This window comes from Polypterus senegalus, chromosome 15 (genome assembly GCF_016835505.1).
Source record: "Polypterus senegalus isolate Bchr_013 chromosome 15, ASM1683550v1, whole genome shotgun sequence".
NCBI lineage: Eukaryota > Metazoa > Chordata > Cladistia > Polypteriformes > Polypteridae > Polypterus > Polypterus senegalus.
The window spans coordinates 90532923-90551965 of NC_053168.1; the positions used below are offsets into that span (position 1 = coordinate 90532923).

The 19043-nt window shown below is 35.0% G+C and overlaps 1 protein-coding gene across 3 annotated transcripts in view; it reads right to left on the reverse strand.

Moving 5' to 3' along the window:
- tmem67 (transmembrane protein 67) overlaps nt 1–19043 on the reverse strand; it is a 160888-nt gene that overhangs the window by 55864 nt on the left and 85981 nt on the right. For 2 of the 3 annotated variants that reach the window (XR_005630735.1, XM_039737301.1), the window contains exons 9-18: nt 14763–14871; nt 14196–14282; nt 10097–10162; nt 7795–7951; nt 5901–6018; nt 4543–4648; nt 4090–4146; nt 2023–2121; nt 1794–1892; nt 1658–1666 (exon numbers count right to left, since the gene is read on the reverse strand). Coding sequence is in view for 2 of the 3 variants with exons in the window: in XM_039737301.1 (XP_039593235.1) it covers nt 1658–1666; nt 1794–1892; nt 2023–2121; nt 4090–4146; nt 4543–4648; nt 5901–6018; nt 7795–7951; nt 10097–10162; nt 14196–14282; nt 14763–14871 (907 nt within the window). In the remaining variant the exon portion in view is untranslated. The remainder of the gene's footprint in view (nt 1–1657; nt 1667–1793; nt 1893–2022; nt 2122–4089; nt 4147–4542; nt 4649–5900; nt 6019–7794; nt 7952–10096; nt 10163–14195; nt 14283–14762; nt 14872–19043) is intronic. The other variant, XM_039737302.1, reaches the window with a different exon arrangement.

Sequence of the window (19043 nt, forward strand, 5' to 3'; positions counted from 1 at the left end):
GAGGATGTTCACAAGAAGAGATGTTTACGCCGAGCTCGTTGCATTCTTAAGGACTCCTCTCAACCAGCCAACAAACTCCTCCAGCTCCTCCCCTCCAGAAGGCGCTACAGGAGCCTTCTGACTAAAACCAACAGGTTTAGGAACAGCTTCTTCCCCACAGCGGTCACACTTCTGAACTCATTTAACTGTACATATCGTATTTAACTGTACATAATATGCATATACTATATTTATTGCACTTCTGATTAGATGCTAAACTGAATCTCGTTACCCTGTATTTATACATGTGTAATGACAATAAAGTTGAATCTAATCTAATCTAATAACAGGAAACTATTACTACTTTAAAGGTTACTTTTCTTATTAAAACTTTATAGGAAAACAGCATGCACATATGACTTAAGCCTTTTATCTCCCAAACAAAGAGGCCCCAAACACACCATTTGCCATAAAAGAGGTGGCAGAATAATCCAATGTCAAGATAGCAAAAATGTGTATCTGGTTGACCTTTAATAAAGATGTGATAAAGAACTCTGCAAATAAACAATAAAGATTTTGTAACATAAAAGATGGACAGAAAGAAGTATGATAAATATATTTATGTATGAATTGGTTATTATGGGTGTTCTTGAAATGTTATTACAAATGTTTCATTTGAATGTATCATTACTGTTTGTAATATAATTCAAGAATAATGTTAGAATTTCAAAAGATGGAGGGGTTGAAACTAAATAATGAGTTTGTTTTATGGATAAAGAAAGAGCAGAAAAAGCTAGTAAATAGTTGAACCAATTGAAGAGGGTGTAAATTGCTAGTTGTATTTTGTTTTTTTAATTATTTTTTGTTTAGATTTGTTCTGTGTTTTTTTGGTGTTTGGTTACATTTAAGTGGTTCTCCTTTATTTCTGGCAACTAATTAGGCACTGTCAAAATAACTATTTTTAGTTTTGGACATGAAAGGTCTATTTTTATGTTATGAGACATGCCTCACAAAGTCAAGTGAATTTTTTGTGGCAGAGACTACATGTATGGAAAGATAAGGTCGTCCTTAGACAACAAGTTATCACAGAGCACAACACAGTACTGCACACCTGGTCCTATCTTGACCTACAGTGTAACAGTCTCTTTATAACTTATCCATTCTCTTCAGGCAAGCTATGATAAGCATGCTTGGGACATGGTGCCAGTAATCAAACAAAAAGGACATATACACAAAGATTTGAACCTAATTACAGTTTGCATGCTGAGTCAAACACTGTCTTATGTCAGTTACAGAAAAGCATTTTCCTAAGAGGTGATGACATAAAGAGAAGCATAAATGAGAAACATAACCATGAAAACAGAGTGCAGGGATATTACATAAAAAACGTTTAAGGGAAAAAATTGATTATATTTTGTCCAACATTACTTTTCAACTACCTGAGAGCCAGGAGGTGCAACTAGTGAAATATCCAGTCCAAGAATTATTTATTTTTTACCAGTAACATATAAGACCATATTAATATTTAAAACATTTATGACAAAAATATTCTCATTTATTTCAAAAGGGAACCTGTTAAAACAATGTACTGTACATTCAACTAACAAAATATATAAATACAAAATTTTGTATATAAGGAAATGTACTGCATACAGAAAAATAGAATCAAGAGACTTGCCTCTATTGTCTGGATAGATTTGTGAATAAAAGAGACATTAAAAAATATATTAAAGAGCAGTTAAAATTCCACATTAATACAAACTTATGCATGCATTTCTATGTAAAACTAAATAAAGTAATGAAACGCTTCTCACTTTGAAAAAGATAAGCCAATAAAGTCCCATTCCAACAGTAACAATGAAAAAAACATTTCCCAAATCTCCAGCATAGAAAAGCAGAAACTTTAGAATTGTCTGAAAGACAAAACAGGACACAGTAATAAAACATTTTTTTTCTAACAAAATATGTACTTAACTATTTCAGCTACTAATGCATCTCTAATCTTAAAATACAGGTAACATTTGGTTAATATATTTTTTAAACCTGCAGGTCAATCAGAGGAGATCCAACACGTCTTTTCCAGCTGGCAGTCTTTATTAATGAATATAGAATAGCTAGGCCACCCAGAACTCCTAAAGCAATCTGCAGCAGAAAAAAAAACATTAAGGGGCACTGAATCATTTATAAATTTTATAAACCATCTCTGCATTCAATGAACTTAATATACTAAACTGGCAGTTTCCAAAACCATTAGCATGCATAATACTTAATCAATGAAGATGACTTAAGAGTATACATTTAAGAAACAGTTACAGTTTAAAGACAATAACATGTAAAACTTAGCTTTTTGCACCCTTGAAAGTTTCCCCGTTAAATGTTTGCTAAAAACTTCAAGTATCAGCCTGAATGTTTTTAAGAACACTGTCAAAATAATGGCCAAAAGCTTTGGTAGTCTGTTTCCGAGTTTGACTATCCAAGAATACTTGTCATTTTTGCATAATATGATAAGAGACAAATTCAATAATTCATCCATCCATTATCCAACCCGCTATATCCTAACTACAGGGTCACGGGGGTCTGTTGGAGCCAAGGTGTGATATTACACATATAGTATGCATGGTGTTTTTTGTTTTATTTAAAGTACATTGTCATGTGTACATGGTACAATAAAATTCTTACTTGTATGTCTCAATTATAAAGACCAACAATACCAAATGAGAGACAGAGACAGACAGAGAGAGAGAGAGAAACACACAACACAAAGTGTACATATCACACAACATATACAATTATTTTTTTGCAAGTATTTACGTGAATGTGTATGTGTGTGTGTGTGTGTGTATATATGTGTACATGCTCACATGCATAATGTTGGTCATTCTACAATATTTGTTCTTATGGTTGACTGTTCAGCAACTTTAAGACCTGTGGATAGAAGTGGTGCAAGTGCTAATGGTTCTGTACCATTTGACAAAATGAAGTAATGAGGAAGCTCAAGCATCTGTTGATGTTCTGATGCATTATGTTCTATTAACACTTCACATTCATGGGTATACTGAAAAAAGTCAATAATAGTATGTCTAGTAGTAATGACTTTTACCCAAGTATAGAGACTAGACAGAAGGGAAAGAATGTATATTTCAGTCAGTTGGCTAAAAATAAAGGCTAGTTTTCAACTGAGACAGCCAAATAATACAATGCCATGGCATGCAAATTTACATTTTAGAATAATTTATGAGCGTCGCTGGATATAGAACCTTAGGAAATTTACATTAAATTTAACCTTAGGGTGTACTCATACTGGCAAAGTGTTTTGTGCCCGAGCACGTTTGTCTGCATGTAACCTCATAAAGACTAGTTCGTTTGACTAGTGTGACTGCTCTGTGCCAGACCAACTTTACTGTGCCCTGGTCCTGAGCACTGTTAAGTAGCATTTGGGAAAAGTGTAATAAATAGCTAAAAGTACCTGAGCATGGAAAACATACATGACATCAATGATGCGACAAGTCAGATGGTGCAATTCTCATTTTATTCAATACCATTTCAGTTAAAAACAGGGTTTAATTCCATCTTACACATGAACGTGAATTGTAGTTGGCAAGAAAAGCTGCAAGTTCCTCCCTTAAAAGCATTTGTCTCTGTAAAAATCTTCTCACATGTGCAGCAAGATTAACAGCAAAACACTGCACTGCACACTCAATTATTCTGAGGGTAGAGCGTTAATCTGCCCTACACCACTCTAAAACAACAACAAAAAAAGTAAAATCATTTTGACATGCATGTTGTCACTCTGTGTTTAGATCTTGTTTTGGCTTTACACAAAGTCACATGGTCATGACGAAAGCATGCCCAGGTCCAGAACATTAATGCGCAGTGCGAGTGTAAGCCAGCAGGGGAATAGGGAGGGGGGACAATCACACTTGGGCACAATATTGAACAAATGTGCCTATTGTGAATACACCCTTACTCATTTTGTTTTGTATCCAACATATAATTTCAACCTTTGATGGTAAATAATAACACAAGTGCACAGACTTCATTTATTTCATAGCTCTATTTTATACCTTGAGGAAGGAAAAATGTTGTTGCTTAAACTGTGATTAAACTTACATCACTTTGGATTTCATCTTCACCTTGCTTCATTCCGTATTCAACCGAAAAAGATATCTAAATATAAAAATTCTGGTGTAATTTTACAAAACATTAACAACAATGTTATTTGAAATATGCATCATTGCCTATTAGTGTAGTTTTCTTCAACAATATTAAAGTTAAGTTAAATAAAATAATAATAATAATACATTTTATTTAATATGCACCTTTCTTAATACTTAAGGTCACCTTACAATGAAATTAAACAATAGTAATAAAATATAAAAACAAAGAGGATGATAAAATCAAATAGCAATAAGGTACGGAGGTAGTAGCAAACAAAGATAACAGGCAGTAACAGTGTTAAATTTATATTTGGAAAAAAATCAATGCATAATTAAAATAGTAAAAAAATGATATTTACTTAGTGTTAATTCGTGATTGGCTATTTCCATATTAAAGAAAACTTACAGGTACCATTTGAACATCAGGATTTTCAACAAGAATCTCAGAATAGAACACCGTAACCAAAGGTGGGTAGATGAGTCCTTTATGTGTATTTGGTGCAAGACGAATGCTAAGAATTACAAATAAGAAATAAATATATTTTTAAATAACTCCTTTCTTAATATACTAAATTGTATTGATTTTATGGATTACATTAAAGTGAGTACATTTAAAACAAGCAACGCATATACAGTAGTACTATACTTCATTGAAATCATATCCCCCAAAAAGAGTAATCAGAAAATGACATTAATGATTTTAATGCTAGATCCCCGTTTTTATAAAAGCATCCTTGAGCCAGCACTTAATTTGTACCAGAGCTGCTCTAATACCCCTGATTTCAAACCCTCTGCACTCAGTGACGACAAAATCTGCATAAAATATTTCTTTTCAGTTGCATTATTCCAATATAATTTGGTTTTCACTAGAGACGAGTCAAAGAGTACTTGCCTAGATAGCAGTGAGTAATCACTGCTATCCAAAGGTTAATTGTGTTTATGCATTAATTAACTGAGAAAAACATTGATAAATGTCTGATAAAGTGTAAAGCAGTTGTTAACTATTCATTATAAAATATTTTTATTTTTTTCTAATTTTAAGAAAAATAGGACATGCTTTTTTATTGTGTTAAGGTATACGATCCTTCTAATTGTGCATGAGAAGAAGACACTGCAGTAAGGGTTTACTGGCTACTTACTACCCAAGCAGAATCCATAAATAAGTGAAGATTATACTTTAATAAGGTCTGATCAGAGGACATTCCAAAGGCAGGCGGCTGATGACACCTTTTACAATAGTCTTTTGATTATGATGCATTTTGAATAGTCTTATTCAGTATTAAGGAGTTCATACAAACAGAGAAGGAACACTTTATACAGGGTTAAATTTAAAATATTAATTGAAATCTTTTACTATGTAGGATTATATACAGGTGCACTCTTTCAAAACAACTGGTACAGCTTGGAAATACTATCTATACATTTACTGCAGCTAGAAAACATATTTCTGTAGTAGAGAGTGAGGAAAAGTTAAGGAAGTTGGTTAGTTTTCTTTTGGCAATATCCTCAACTTGCAGGAAGTAAAATATATGCATATTTAAATTAATTAAATTTAAAAAATGTAATATATATGATCAAGGAAAGAAGAAATTAAAAATAGTTAAAAGCAAATTAACCAGATCTAGATTTTAACTTGTAAATGCAATACAAAAATGCTAAAGATCAAGCTTATTTATATGTTCAAGCAAAATCTTTAAAAGCTTAATCTTTTAAATAAGTAGGACACAAATAGCACAGTTCTCCAGTTCATCCAAATATATTTACCTAATGTTTAGTTTTGTAGCAACTCTAATGACTTTTGGTTGGTTAGTACCTTCACGTCCACTTAATGCATCCACCAGAAAAAGTCGGCGAGTCAAATACCAGTCATTCATGTTATTGCCTTGCAAAGAACACATTAAGGTTAGTTTCTCTTTATAAGCATAATTTTATTATTTGGATTGAGCAAATCAAAGCAAATTAAATCCAATTAAGTGTGAATGACACATGAATATTAAGTGCAACTTTAATTTCACTGAATTCTTATTAAGCGCCCACTTCCCCTTCCAAGGCCAGCATGTTGAGCTTAAATACTGTATAAAAAGCAAAATAAATACAATATTACTACAAAATAAAATGCTAAAACATAAATAGAAATCAGGCAAGATATACTATCCAAACTTAAACTATCCTATATATACACGTATGAGTCTTAAATCAGAGGGTTTGGGTTGGGGGGAATTCCATAATGCACACATAGCAAGCATTTCCCACTTGAATTGAGGTGCTGTGCTTGAGCTAATTTCAGTTCCACTAGTGCATTAGAGCAAATCACACTTGATAACCAGCACAAGTGTTATGTCTTAGCCTGCTCCATACCGGGCCAAAGATGAAGCTTAGCAGAGTGTTGTGTAATTCAAGTTCAGGAAATTCCTGCTTAATATAAATTAAACTTCAAAGTCATTTTCTGGGATTATTTAGCATATCTAATGTTGCTGAATTATTGTTTAAATTAATCTTAAATGTTAATTACAAAATGGTAAAATATATTAGAACCTAAACTATACATTGAAAATAAATGACATTTAAATTATACTGTATCATATGTTATCATTACTGTTGTCAGTGACTGATTGCATCAGTTTTTTTTGATAATTCTATTTAAAATGCATTTATCCAAAGTCGTTATCAGTGACCACAGATAACGTTATTTAAGCTTTACAAATGCCATTGGCACAACAGACTGCACTCATGTGTTAATAATGGGACAGCCAAGCTAATTAGAGACTCTGTACTGTATGTAAAATATGAATCACTCATAGTCCTTTTATATGACATTAACATGTATGATCAGTCATTATTGTGCACTCTGACATTCTGATGGGGACAAACTAATCAGTAAGACTGACATTGGAGCATTGCACCAGTCACAGGAGCTTCAGGTTTTTCGATTGCTTAATGCACAATATATGTTTGCATATAAATGTATATTCTACGAGTTCTTTTATATAATTTTCAACATGTGCCAAATGCACTTCATATTGCTAATGTTTCAAGTATGACATGCACAAACTGATACATTTACTTTTTTTTATGTGAATAATGCCACCAATATTATGCAATGCATACATTCAGAACCATAATGCACTTAGGCATTGGGCTATTATAGTTTTACCTATTATTTCTTGATAAACTGCTGAACTGCCATCGTCTCTGTTACATCTTCTATTGACAATTAAAACTTAACTTTTGAAGCTGTCACATAATACATCACAACAGTTTCATGTTTAAAGTCACAGGTACTCAATCTGCTGATACTGTACCTACCTCTGTGTTTTTGAGCCCTGGTAAAGTTTATTGACAATCAGTTCTCTGGGCTGTTTAAGTCTAACAAATGTGCATAAACATGGACTGCCGAAGCCCACATTCAGCTAACAAGAAATACTTGTTGTTTGTGGAAACAACTCAGCTTCAATTGGAAAACAGGGCCTACTCAAGCAGGGCTTACTTGTATAATTCTTGATACCATAAGTGCACTTTGTGGAACTGCGCCCTGATGTGTTATAAATGTTAGATTAAGCAATGTGGTAAAGAGATAACAAACAGCAGTGTATTCATGCCTCCGTCTCATATCATAATGTAACAACACTATTTCTAAGTGTAGACTTATTAAACTTACCAAGATTTACAAATTTTCCATTATATTGTAGATTTAGGTTCAAAACAGGTACAGCCCAGAGACTGCTCACACCATCACTGCTTTTAAAATGTATGTAAATGTCATAAAACACTGGCTCTGCAAAATCTGTTAAAATCTTTGACAGTGGAAGGATACACTAAAAGAAAAAAAAATATTAAAATAGATTAACTCAAATACTTTATAGATTAACCACACCCAATTGCTGGTTCACTATAACTGAACTTTTTTTTCACACTTACATAAACATAGCAGTTTAAGAAACAAACTACATCATTGAAATGCTGCTTTCGCAACATCAAGAAATACTGATAATGGTGTCAACTTTATTAAATCTAGTACATTTAAAATTGTTGAGAAGTCTCCTTTATACACATTAGGTCAGCAGAAGCAGTAATTTAGCCTGTTCAGGTAGACATACTTTATTCAGCCTATAGGTACTTGCATTTTCTTCTCTAACTTTCAAATATAAGTAATATGAAGGGCTTGCCATTTTTTAAATGCCACTTTGTAATATTTTATAATAACTAATTACCAGTAGTCTCAAAATATAAAAAACAGTAGTTTTCAGGCTTGGTTAGGAGTACATGGCTACAGAATTTCAATCCAAATAATTTTACTTTTGTATAGTCAAGCAGTCAAAATGTCAGAATATGATCTACATGTCAAAGAATGTACAGATATTTAAAATTTTTATTGGGACTTTTCCTCTATAACTGTATCAATGTAGTGAGAGTTAACAAAGGCCGCTTTTAACAACTGCAGGCTTTTCACATAAAGACAATGGTAAATTGTAAAAGTTCAGAAAATACTATATATACATTACAGTACTGTATATCAACAAAGCCAGAGAACTGACAGGTTTAAGCATAGATCATGTCAACAGTATGTTCTTGTAAGACACTGATGTCTCTGTGATCAAACCAGTTTTAAATGATATGACAGAATAAAGCATGAAGTCTAAGTCTAGTCAGTCATTTTGAAGAGGTTGTTGTTTTCTAAGTTTAGGTATGTGAAGTTTCCAGGAAGTTAGTAGGATTAAAAAAAGCAGTTCCAACAAATATCTTTGTTTCATTGAGAAAAATGACATATGAGACGGCTCAGCTGTTGACTACAAGATAGTTAGAACAAGTAACCAATGGAATAGGTGGGACCAGCCTAGTGTTTGGTTCATTGAACCTCATAAAGAAACAGGGCACAGCACAGGGAAAATTTTAAATAAATACAGTGCCCAGTATGAAGTAATGGACTAAAATAAAAAAAAAATAAAATAAAAATGAAACATAAAAAAATTAAATGAAAACAAATTAAATTAAATCTCTACAAAATCGGAAAGGGAGAGAATAAAAAACACCATGATCTGTGACATTTATCCTAGACTCCAGATTAGTGTTTACATCTTTTATGTTGCTGTCTATGATGTTGTTCTTATTTTTATTTTATTACTTTCTTGCAATGAGCTTTCAATGAAGTTGCCTTGTTTTATGTACAATATGAAAACCATAATATCTACTATGCAATATGTACAGTATTAGTTTCTGTTTGTATTGTGAATTGTGTCTTATGAAAATATAAAAAAATGAGAGCTAACCCTCTTACAAGAATCCTATTTACCTAGACTCTTTAACCATATGATATTTATTACTTTTTTTCAGCAATCATCATTAAAAGAAATACATCCTGCTATTGACTTCTAATAATTAAGGCAACTCAGCAAAATTTCTTTCTAATTTCTTTCCCTTAACATGATACAGTTACATATATCAAAGGCCCATTTGGGAGAGAAAAATAGCTTAATTACAACTTTTGATTCCTACCTATTGATTCTTAGCAACATTCAGGAAAAAAATGAAAGCATGGTTTAACAACTTTCAGATAAAACAATGAACAAATAAATAATTAGCATTGAATGTACAAAGATATAATACCTAATAATTCTGACATGCATAATTAAACACTTGCAGGGAAGGGAATATTTAAAGAAGAATAATACCTGTAGTATTAAACACCTTTCCTATCTAATCCTATACTGTTTTCATGTAATGTGTCAAATTATGTCAAATGCCAGACTTCACCAAATATTTCATCGGTTGTCGTCATACTACCTAATCTACCTTTTAGACTGTATTTCTGATTCAAATCCAATGTGATGTGGCTCTTAGTCTAAAACTGGTAGAGTGAGATGGAATACATGTGTGCATGCACACACACATATATAAGACACTCAAGAGTACTTATCCATTAAGCCATATTTTAATAAGACTAAATAAAAAAAGATACTTGCAGTTTGACGGTATGTTGTTCCAAAGTTGAAGGCTGCATTAAGCTTAACTGCTGTGTCTGGACAAAGCTGTAAAAATGTTTAAAAATAAACAAACATTACCTTATTTTTTTATTATCATTAATCATAATTTGACTGATGCCTTTATCCTAGACAACTTAAAACATTTGAGTAATACAAGTACTGTAATTACATTTCTTTTGTTTTTCCAATTGGATCACAGGCAGATGAACTGTCTTGCATTCGCTCACACAGTGTCAGTACTGGGATTTAACCCCACAATCCCAGGGTTTGAACTCCAAAGCCTTAACCACTAAACTTCATGTGATTTTATTATATCTCTACTCATAAGAAATTGTGCACACCATTATTGCTTTGCTAATGGGGAGTTATGTACTAGTGCAGGGGTCCTCAATCCTAGTCCTGGAGAGCCGCAGTGGCTGCAGGTTTTTGTTCTGACCTGGTTGCTTAATTAGAAAGCAATTCTTGCCAATTAAGCACTAACAAGCTATGAAATTAAATTAACTCTGCTATGTCAGGTCATTCTCATATCCTAGATTTTCTTTCCCTTTCTATCATGCAAATGATTAGAAGGCTAAAATGGACGAGTAATTCTCAGTCCTTCACTTTTTTCTCTTCATTTTTCTTCCAAGTATTTAAGTAAACCCAATAGTGCAGATAAATACACACAGGTGTAAATTTAAATAAGCTAAATGGAGAAATGCTGCTCTCTCGTCATTTGAATGTTATTGATAATAAGGAGCAATTAAAATAGCTGTTTAAGACAAAATTAAGCAATAAGGGCTCAAAATCACTAAAGTGAAGCAGAAGTGTTACTTTAGCAATAAGTGCTTTTTATTAAGCAACTGGGTTGGAGCAAAAACCTGCAGCCACTGCGGCTCTCCAGGACCGTGATTGAGGACCCCTGTGCTAGTGTAATGGTGCGGGTCTGCTCCATGCTCCCAATTCAATTTTGGGAGCCTCTTGAACCCAACACCATTAATAGTCATGACTGGGATGAGCGTGGCAGATGAGGACAAACACATACAAAGCAAGGGGAAGGTGTACAAATTCTGTTTCTATTATGTTTTTATTTATGTTTCTTGATGTTGTTGTTTTTTTCTTGCATTTCCCATCTGAAATAAACTAAGTACACAAATAGATTTTTATACCAGATTTTCCAATGCTGGACCACAAAGACAATGGTCTTTCTTGGCATCCCTGGGCACAGCAAACCACTGAGCACAGAGCTAGTCATAGAGACACATACATCTAAACCACTGTTACTCAGCCACTTTTGTGTTGCAGGTGCCAGTCACTGGGTTTGCGAGAAATAAGACTTATTCACAACATTATCTGCCCCACCCTCGCCACTAAAAGGATCAAGAGAGTTGTGCAAGATGTTTTATCCCTATTCTAATTGTGTACACCTTATATTCCCACCCAAAAGCCCCCCATGATCCTTCAAAGATTGCAACTTGATTCTATTTCCAATTTGTAATCGCAATTGTTTCTGACTTGTGGGGGTTTGTGGTGAGATAGAAAACCGGATAAAAAAATATCACATGCCACAGTTGATTGCTTCAGTGGGGGTTTCTGTGTGTGGTGGTGGATTGATTATACTGTGAAGAAGCCACTAACTTTTTTTTTTAATCATGCAACATGAGATGCCATGATACAGTGACATTCCATAGAAGGGGGAATCCTCTAATGAAACTTTGAGAGGCACAAGTACAGCCTAACATACTCAGAGATATGCTAAGAGCTCATTTATACTTCACGCTCAGAACGCGTATGTGCACGCATCATGGCTGCCACGAGTTCCCAGCATTCATTTGACGGGTCCTCTGAGGTCCTCAGAAATTAATGTGACACATGCGCGAGTTGCAGTACCAGCAAAAAGTCGGGGGGTGCAGTGTGATAAAAGTTGGAATGTGACGTCAGAGTCTCTGGTTGCTATCTACACGTGACAGAAAGCCTCTATGCGTTCACTACGGGATGTAGTGAAGCAAAATGACGACATACAGATGCATTTGTGGTGCTTTTATATTCAAGCATCGCATATTCCTGATCGTAATGACACAATAAATTTTAAAAGTCTCACATACTATCGTTTGTGCCATCTTTTTTTTTTTTTTTTCAACTTCACCACAGCAACATAATGTACGAGTGCTTTATTTGAGCCACAGAGAAAAAAAATTAACGACATGGTGAAAACATAAATTTTGTGATTAAAGTGGAAATTTCGGCTTTAATCTCGAAATGTCCACTTTAACGTCATCGTAAACGTCATCCCAGTTTTTAATCGCTACGAGCTTCTTGGACTTCCTTCTCATCTGACAGTAGCGGCAAACAGCAATAGATCACCACACAGAACACATTAAATGTATGATATTCCAACTCTCTGCAACTTTAGAATCTTTAGATTTATACTTGATATCACTTTCATGATGAAATGCTTTAAAGTATGTATGTTACATTTTACAGATAAATCATTAATTTTGTTTAAATAATGTATACTGTTAATAATTACACACATGGGGGTGACACGGTGGTGGAGCGGTAGCACTGCGGTCTCGTAGGGAGTCATGTTGCTGATATTTCCTGCTTGGAGTTTACATGTTTTCTTGCTGGGTTTCCACACTGTGCTTTGGTTTCCTTCCAAAGAAATGCGTTTTGGGGATTTGGTGCCGCTAAAATGACGCTAGTGCATGTGTGTGCTTGTATTCACCTTGTGATAAGCTGAGACCCCGTCCAGGGATTGTTTCTGCCTCGTGCCCAATGCTTGCTGGAATGGACACATCCCTGGATTGATGGAATTAACCATTAAGCATCCTTTTCAGAGATATTGTGGTAAGGTGTCATCAGAATTTAATGGGTGTTCCAGGCAATTCACAACACAGAGAAGCTGAACCTGTTCTCACCATGATAATATCTCGCACTGCCACCTGCTGGATTACTTCAGATTAACGCAAAGTACGTGCACGCATATAAACAGTAAAACACTTGCGTAGCAGGAGCATCCGCTGCAGCATGCGTCGCCTGAAGTATAAACCCGGCCTAAGAAACATTGCCTATACTCCAAGTTGAAACTGAAAGAGCCCTGCTTAGTAATGCGCGGCTCGCTTTGGGGTATATGTGTGTAAATCGCATATTTTAATAATGAAAGAAAGCAGACAACATGAAACTTTAGGATTTATTTGAAAGAAAGCACCCTTGGGTATGTAAAAATTCCATTACTACTTTTGTGACTTGTGGGTTTATGCAATATACACAATCAACTCTGAAACATGGTTGTGCTTTGCCACTGGGATACCTTGCACATAAGCGGTTAATTTGCTTGCCCTGGGCAGGGCCTGGGGGAAGCTGCAGCCTATCCCAACAAGCATCAGGAGACAAGGAGCAATCCCTGTACAGGGTACCATTCTATCACAAAGTAAACACAGACACACAAAACATACGGTCAATTTACATACCCTGCATGTCTTTGGACTGTAGAAGTAAACCAGAGGAGACAGACATGCAGACATGGGGAAAACAAGCAAACTCCATGCATAGAGCACCCAGGATGTGAACCCTGAACTCAATGTGAAGCAGCAGCACTACCACTGTGCCACCATGCTACCTGTCATTTTGACATTTAGCAATCAAAAACATAAATGCAAGTTGTTTGACAATATCTAACTTTTTTTTTTTTAATTTCTTGTGGATAAAAAAATTGAGAAGTTAAAACAAAGTTATCCGATTATAACAGTTCAACTGGAAATTTTTTAAATAATCTGAACAAAAACTAGACTAAATTAGAATGAATGGCTCTAGGTTATCCAATAAGCTACCTTTAGAAGATAATCTCCAACTGGATTTATAAATCAGTAACATCTAAAATGATTCCATTGCAACTTTGTGATTAGTTAGAGAAAATGGAAATTGAAGCTTTATTCAAACCTAAACAAACTTTCTGCAGAATAACACAAATATAGCAATGGAACAGAAATTGTAAAATTACTTAATTCATTATTACTTTATACAAATGTACAGTATATTTAATGTACAAACATATTAACCTTAAATATATTTTATAAAATAATTTTAGGCAACTCACCTGCAGTGTACCTCCTTCTGTATTTTGCCACTTCAAAAAATTTCCTTCAGCACTATAGACTGCTGCAATAAACTGTAATCTTGTATCCTGCACACAAGTAAATCATATATTAATCCATTTCAAAACTACATAATTAAATTTGAAATCTTGGAGAAATGCAACTTAAACCTGCTAAGAGTAGGTAAAGGATTAAAGGGTGGTATAACTGTATTTTTCTGGATATATGTGCACAAGCAAAACCATATTCACATATAAACTCAAACTAGAAAAATCTGTGTCATTAATAAACCAAAGACTGTGTCTTTAGACTTAAATAAAATTGGAGACATTATAGGAAGCACATTAAAAAAATTAAAGAACATGGCAACTACAGAAGAATGAATGTGCATATTGTGATATCCATAGTATCACTTAACATCACATTGTACCAATAATTTAATTTCTCAACACGTCATACAGAAATTAGGTACATTTTCTCTTTCAAGTAAACATGAGGAAATATAAAATGGTACAGGACAAATGTATTGTCAAGACTCAACACTATAATGAAAGCTTCTAATAATTTACCTGAACTGGACTTTTAAAACCAAAGCTTATAGGGATAAAATCAGTTGAAATGACACGAGATGCTAATCCTGGTTGCTCCCCATAAAATAACCATGGAAGGTTGGTCCTCCTGAAAGAAAAACTACATATCATTCAAAATATTCATAAAGTATGATAACATTACAAGTGCGTGTATGTGCTAATAAACTGAATCAAATATAAATGTGGCAGGAGGCTGGGGGGCAGACCCAGCCGGGACACCTGAAAGGACCAGGAGGCAGTTTTTACGTACTCCGGGCCACGAGGGGGCAACTATCCTGGATAATGAGGGGACCACAGGGATGGAGCAAGGAGACTTAAACCCATTGGGCCCTGTGGCCACCGCCAGGGGGCGCCCCGAGTATCATGGAGCCTGGGAAATCTGCACTTCCACCACACCTGGGGCCTCATGTATAACGCCGTGCGTAGAACTCGCACTATAACATGGCGTAAGCACAAAAGCCGAAATGTGTTTACGCACAGAAATATCCAGATGCAGGAATCTGTGCGCATCAACTTCCACGTTCTTCCGCTACATAAATCCCGATCAGCGTGAAAACTAACGCTCGTGCACACGCATTATTTAAAGCCCCAAATCCTCCCAGAGTTACGCCTATTTGAATATGCAAATCAATATAAATCGCCCTTAAGCGCAGCCTTCTGTGAAAAGACAATGGGAAAAGCACGGGGGAAAATATAAGAATTTCAGCGAATACCAAGTGGAGGCAAAGGAAAAATATACTATTTGTTCAAATAAACCGTGGTATAATCAACAAAAGGAAGTTGATCGAGTGACATAGCGTGTTGGAGAAACTTGAAAGCTCACATTCACAAATTGCACAGTGCCGGAAATAAAAAAGAAGTCACATATCAAAGTCACCGTGAAAAGTCGAGTTGTAAGCCCACTGTCTGAGTGTCATATGAAAGCTTATTAGGGTACAGAGAAAAAAGGCACACAGTGAGGAAAAAGCATGAAATGTCAACTTCAGTCTCGACATTTCCACTTTAATCATGTAGTTTATTTTGTCATTAAAGTAGAACATCATAAACTTCATCTTAAAATCGTTTAATTAACCAGTTTCTCAAATCACATTCGTAATTAAAGTAGCACGTTAAATGCACAAGCATTTAACTTTTGCCGAAATTTGTCGCTGTGTTTTTAGCTGTGTTATTATTTTCTCTTTCTGTTTTATATTCAATATATATTGGCGTAGCCGTCACTGCAGTCAGTGCTTTTCTTTCCCCAAGTAACCTATTGCCATACAATCAGCTCTGTAATAGACATTAAACCATCTGTAAGCTTAGAGCGCCGATTCTTCAAAACGTTTAAAGAACATTGAAATATCTTCGTAGTACATGTTTAATTATTCTATCCTTAACGACACTCCCAGTGAAGAGTATAGATTATTTAAATGAAGTTAAAGTTTTATCTGTATAATTTAATAAACATATTTTGCTGAATTTCACCTTATAAATGATATCGTTTCTGTTTCTGAACCACGAGGTCCGTACAGGAAAGACTTTAAAACATTTTGCAGTGGCTGAGACAGCGTATCCTTGAAGCTGTATACCGATAATTCCCTTTCCGATCAGCTGCTGTTGTGATTCACACTCAGATACAGTGATATAAATACTCTGAGTGGTGCAGTGACAGAAATATTGAAAAAGATGATCCGCTGTGGCAACTCCTAACAAGAGGAGCTGAAAGAAGAAGAAGAAGAAGAAGTGAGAGTAACAACGCTAAAGCAGTTATGGTATTTGGAATACTATGGCTCTTCCCTTTACCATTATATTGTTACAAGTTAATTACAATCAGATGCATTACACTAATAAACAATATGCGGTTAGTTTCGGTGTATTTATAAAGCCGCGTCAGGAAAATAAGGTGTAACCACACAGGAACAGTAGCACTGCTTTGACGCTGGGCGCCGCCAGTCTGCAAAACCGAGCGGAGAACTTGCGTACGACAAGGTATGAGGTACCGTGGAAAAGTGCGTGGATTTATGCCAAGTGTAGGTTTTATACATCGCAATTTGAACGTGGAAAAGTTCTTACGCAACGTTTCTGTGCGTACGCACCGTTTATACATGAGGCCCCTGGGCAGGTGGAGGAAGAACCTTCTAGGGATGCTGGAGTGCTTCCGGGTGCTCGTGTAGCACTTCCACCACACCAGGAAGTTTAACCGGTAGGTCATCAGCATGCACCTGGAGCACATCTGGGTGAATATAAAAGGGGCCACCTTCCTACAGCAAAAGAGCGAGAGTTGGGAGCTAGTGGTGGATGACGCTCTAGCGACAAGAGGAAGAAAGGCCACTCATGTACGTTTGAGAGATCCGTGGTTGGAGTTGTTTGGTGCTGGAAGCACTGTGTGCTGTGCGGGGATTAATTGTGAATACACCTGTGCATTTTGTACTTGTGCTGGTGTCTGTCTGATGGTGTTCGGATCAGTTCTCACAATGTGAAGCTGTAAATCAAATATTAACAAAGCCATTTCAGTATATTATATTGCATGCAAACTTTGCCAAGTGCATTTGCATTTGAAAGTGACAATTGCTTTCTTTTGTTTTACCAAGTTTATTTTGAGCTCACAGGAAGACTAAAAAAATTCCCAACAGACTAACTGACTATACCCTGACTCTCATAATTATCTTTTGCTGAGAGAGGGAGAGAGAGTGAGAACGAGGACAAAACATATTGTTGGAGCAGAAAGCCAGGACATGTACTGTCAACTTTCAAGTCTATAATATGGACAATGTATATTGACACTGACAAAATACAGAATATACTAAAATATACGCCTCAACAGGAAAGGAGGACAATAGGTAGTCAATGTCTCTCCAGTTGGACCCACATAATTTTTTTCTAGTCCCCAAAGGGATTTATAAGTCAATTCTAATATCTGGTGTGGTTGTCTTCCCCATCACACAAGAGAAAACTTCTATAAGTAAACTGTACAAGAAAAATTCAAGAACTTAACTTGTACCCTTAAGTGCACTCAAAAGTATTGGTCATCCTAAGGAACTGAATGTTGTATTTGCAGCTACATGTTTTAAGAAGCACTGATGAAAACAGGACACAACTATTTTAGACTGATACAGGACTACACTGTAACTTTAAAATGTATAAAAGACCTTAATGTTTGAGCTTCAATGAGTGAGCGCCCCCAGCAGGGAAAAACCTTTGCTGCATTTCCCCTCATTCCCTTTCTCTCTCTCTCTGTCCGATATCAGTTATTTAAATTTTCTGTTGAGTTACTTCAGAAGAGTCTTTTCTGTCCAGCTCTGGGTGAGTCATCCAACACTGTGAATATGTTGGGGCACCGGACCTGGAACTGTGGTACATTGAATCCCTTCACAGTCACTGAAACATTTAATTGTGATGGATTACTAATACTTTCCCTTCTGAACTTAAAATAAATGAAATATCCATGTTTTTTTCAATACTTTAAGAATTTCAGGCTCCCAAATTCTGCTCTGTAGACAATGAATCTTTATTTGCTCCATTAAGGAAAATTGCAAGATTACTTAACTGTTGATTTTTTTACTGGTTTCTGATTTTGTTTTACATTTACATCATATACCACTTAAACATCTTAGTCTGGAAATCATGCTTTTAGTCACACTGTAATTAACAGTACTCTTGAACAAATATTGCTTGTGATGCAAACTTTTGTTATTCTTCACTTTACACAAATGTTGAATTTTAGATATAAAATACAGCAACACATTTTACATATGCGTTACATTTAAATATTGTTAAGTTGTGCCAAATACAATTTATAAATTTTATTTACTGTACCTTGACATAGATTTTACAGTTTAACACAAAAATGCACATTTTGTTGACATCTCAAATAAAATAGTAAATTGACATCAATCTAAAACAATGGCATTTTTATGAAAAAGTTATGATTTATTTAATAAACTGAAAAATTTAAGATACATAAATAAAGGGTAAATGTGGCATTTGCAAAAGTCTAAACACCCTACTATATCAGTACTTAGTAACACCCCCTTTGATGAAAATCACAGCTTGCAAACTTTTTATATAACCAGCTATGATTGTTTGAACTCTTGTTTTAGAAAATTTTCCCTTTTCAAATCACTTCCCGTTGTAAGATATTCTTGGGCTACTTTGTGTACACAGCATGTTTAAGATATATAAAGCAGAGCACCACCCATCCTTACTCAGAGAAGCCTGCCTCTGCTACCAGTAGTGACACTGACCGTAGCCAAATGCAAAACTAGTGAAAAAACAGTCAGA